The sequence below is a fragment of the Palaemon carinicauda genome, chromosome 8 (assembly GCF_036898095.1).
Source record: "Palaemon carinicauda isolate YSFRI2023 chromosome 8, ASM3689809v2, whole genome shotgun sequence".
In the NCBI taxonomy this organism is placed as follows: domain Eukaryota; kingdom Metazoa; phylum Arthropoda; class Malacostraca; order Decapoda; family Palaemonidae; genus Palaemon; species Palaemon carinicauda.
This window is the reverse complement of record NC_090732.1, coordinates 8,219,662-8,222,161: the sequence shown is the minus strand read 5'-3', so window position 1 is coordinate 8,222,161 and position 2,500 is coordinate 8,219,662. Positions and strand designations below refer to the sequence as shown.

General features: G+C 43.9%; 1 protein-coding gene across 1 annotated transcript in view; it reads left to right on the top strand.

The window, feature by feature from the left end:
* Positions 1-189, top strand: part of LOC137644783 (uncharacterized) — an 888-nt gene extending 699 nt beyond the window's left edge. Inside the window, exon 1 of the mRNA XM_068377679.1 lies at positions 1-189. This exon is cut by the window's left edge and continues 699 nt beyond it. Coding sequence (XP_068233780.1) covers positions 1-189 — 189 coding nt within the window.
* Positions 190-2,500: the final 2,311 nt, after the last annotated feature.

The following is a 2,500-nucleotide window of genomic DNA, read 5'->3' as shown; positions in this document are numbered from 1 at the left end:
AACTTTAGGCTGGCTTGCCCCCCTCAGTGGCTGGGTTACACTGTCACCCTCCCTCTAACACAAATACCCCATCGTCACCCATCCATGTCACCCCACCCACACACCCATATCACGCCTCCCTCTCACAATCACCCCACCAGCACTCACCCATATCACCCGTCCCTCTCACACTGTCACCCCTCCCTCTAACACAATCACCCCATTGTCACCCATCCATGTCACTTCACCCACACACCCGTATCACCCCTCCCTCTCACACAATCACCCCACCGACACTCGCCCATATCACCCATCCCTCTCACAGTGTCACCCCTCCCTCTAACACAATCACCCCATCGTAACCCATCCCTGTCACCTCACCCACACACCCATATCACCCCTTCCTCTCTCACTGTCACCCCCCCCACTCACCCATATCACCCCTCTCACACAATCACCAATCTCCCCACACTCACCCATCCATGTCAGGCGCACCCACTCTTACCCATATCACCCCTCCCTCTCACACAATCTCCCCACACCCATCCATGTCACCCATCCATATCACCCCTCCCTCTCACACAGTCACCCCACACTCACCCATATCACCCCTCCCTCTCACACTGTCACCCTTCTCTCTGACACCTTTCACCCCACACACTCACAGGGTCACCCCACACTCACCCATATCACCCCTCTCTCTCACAGTGTCTCCCCTCCCTCACAAAATCACCCCACACTCACCAATCCACGTCACCCCAATCACATCCACCATATCATCCCTCCCTCTCACACTGCCACCCCTTCTCACACAATCACCCCACACTCACCCATTCATATCACCCCACCCACACTCACCCATATCCTCCTCCCTCTGACACTGTCAACCCACACTCACCCATCCACGTCACCCCACCCACACTCACCCATGTCACCCCTCCCTCTCACACTGTCTCCCCTCCTCACATAATCACCCTATACTCACCCATCCAAGTCACACCTACCTACGTATATCACCCTCCCTCTCCCATTATTATACAGAGGTGGGATCAACTTTTCTTGTTTTCCTGAATGACCTATTTGTAGATAGTGAGCTAAATTTTAATGCAACATGTTAAATTGCAGATATTTTAGGACAAATAATGTAGTGTATAACTTGATTTGTTTAGAAATTTACAATAACTTTTTACCTTTGCCAACTTTGTTGCGAAGGTTATGTTTTGATAAGCGTGGGTATATTTCTTTGTATGTCTGTATGAGTGTTTGTGATTCGCCTAACTCAAAAATTATATGACCGAATCTCTTGAAACTTGGTGGGATGAGTGGCTATGATCCCAGGACAACTTGATTAGATTTTAGAAGTGATTGGGTCAAGAGTCAAGGCCAAGGTTACGAAAAGGTGTAAAACGTCTTATTTGTCATATCGTGGCCAATTTTTAACCTGATTTGCATGAAACTGGTGCCAAATGTGCATAATTCAATTGCCGATCTTGTGATACACAACATGATATAGGCGAAGGTATTTGCTCTACCGATTGTCCGTTCCAGTTATTTTTTATTATCTAAGAATTTGGTGTATAAGTTTATAAGGAATAAATTTTCATCAGATGTCCTTTGCAATTGGCTTCAAATTGCTCCTATTATGTTGATATTTCTAAAAATAATTATCGGGGGGGGGGGGACCTAACAGCTTCCCTCGACACCCTAGCTGGTTAGGTTTTCTTCACTCCCCACCCCCCCTCTTTCAGGAGGTGGCTTCAAGTAACCATTACCCTCCCCCTCCTAGAATAAATACAAAGATTCCCCTGCTCAGGAGTCGGATATATTTCCAAATCTAGGTAATCTCTTCATGTTGCTGAAGATGTTCAGAGGATGGAAACAAAATAATGTCAGTTTAGACAGAAAATAGGGTAGAGGTAAACTGTAAAATTAGACAGAGAGATGACATATCATTCAGATATTATTTTTTTTATTTGCTAAGCTACAACCCTAGTTTTAAAAGCAGGATGCTATAAACCCAATGGTTCCAATAGGAAAAAATAGCCCAGTAAGGGAAGGAATTGAGGAAATCAATAAACTACAAGGGAAATAATAAACAATCAAAGTAAATTAGATATTCCCATGTATAAACTATAATAAATTAAAGATATAAGAGGAAGATGAATAAGATAGAACAGTTGTCCAACTGTACCCTCAAGCAAGAGAAACCTAATCCAAGACAGTGGAAGGCCATATATTAATTTTTTTTTTTTTTAAAGAAAGAACAGTTTACAACCACGCCACAATCTATCGATTTTTAGACTCCCCATACATCTATCACACGACTGTATTTGAAGAGGGGTAGCTGTCTGATCCCACGTCACATGAAAGGGAGGGGCTGTTTCAATCAAATTTATTGGCCATAAACAGGTATTAAACCTCGGATCAATATTTCGGAGATTTTTATGGTCGTTGATGTGATCCTTTTTACAAAGAGTAATACATTTAAAAGAATATTTGTTACTGGTATTAAAGAGACCGT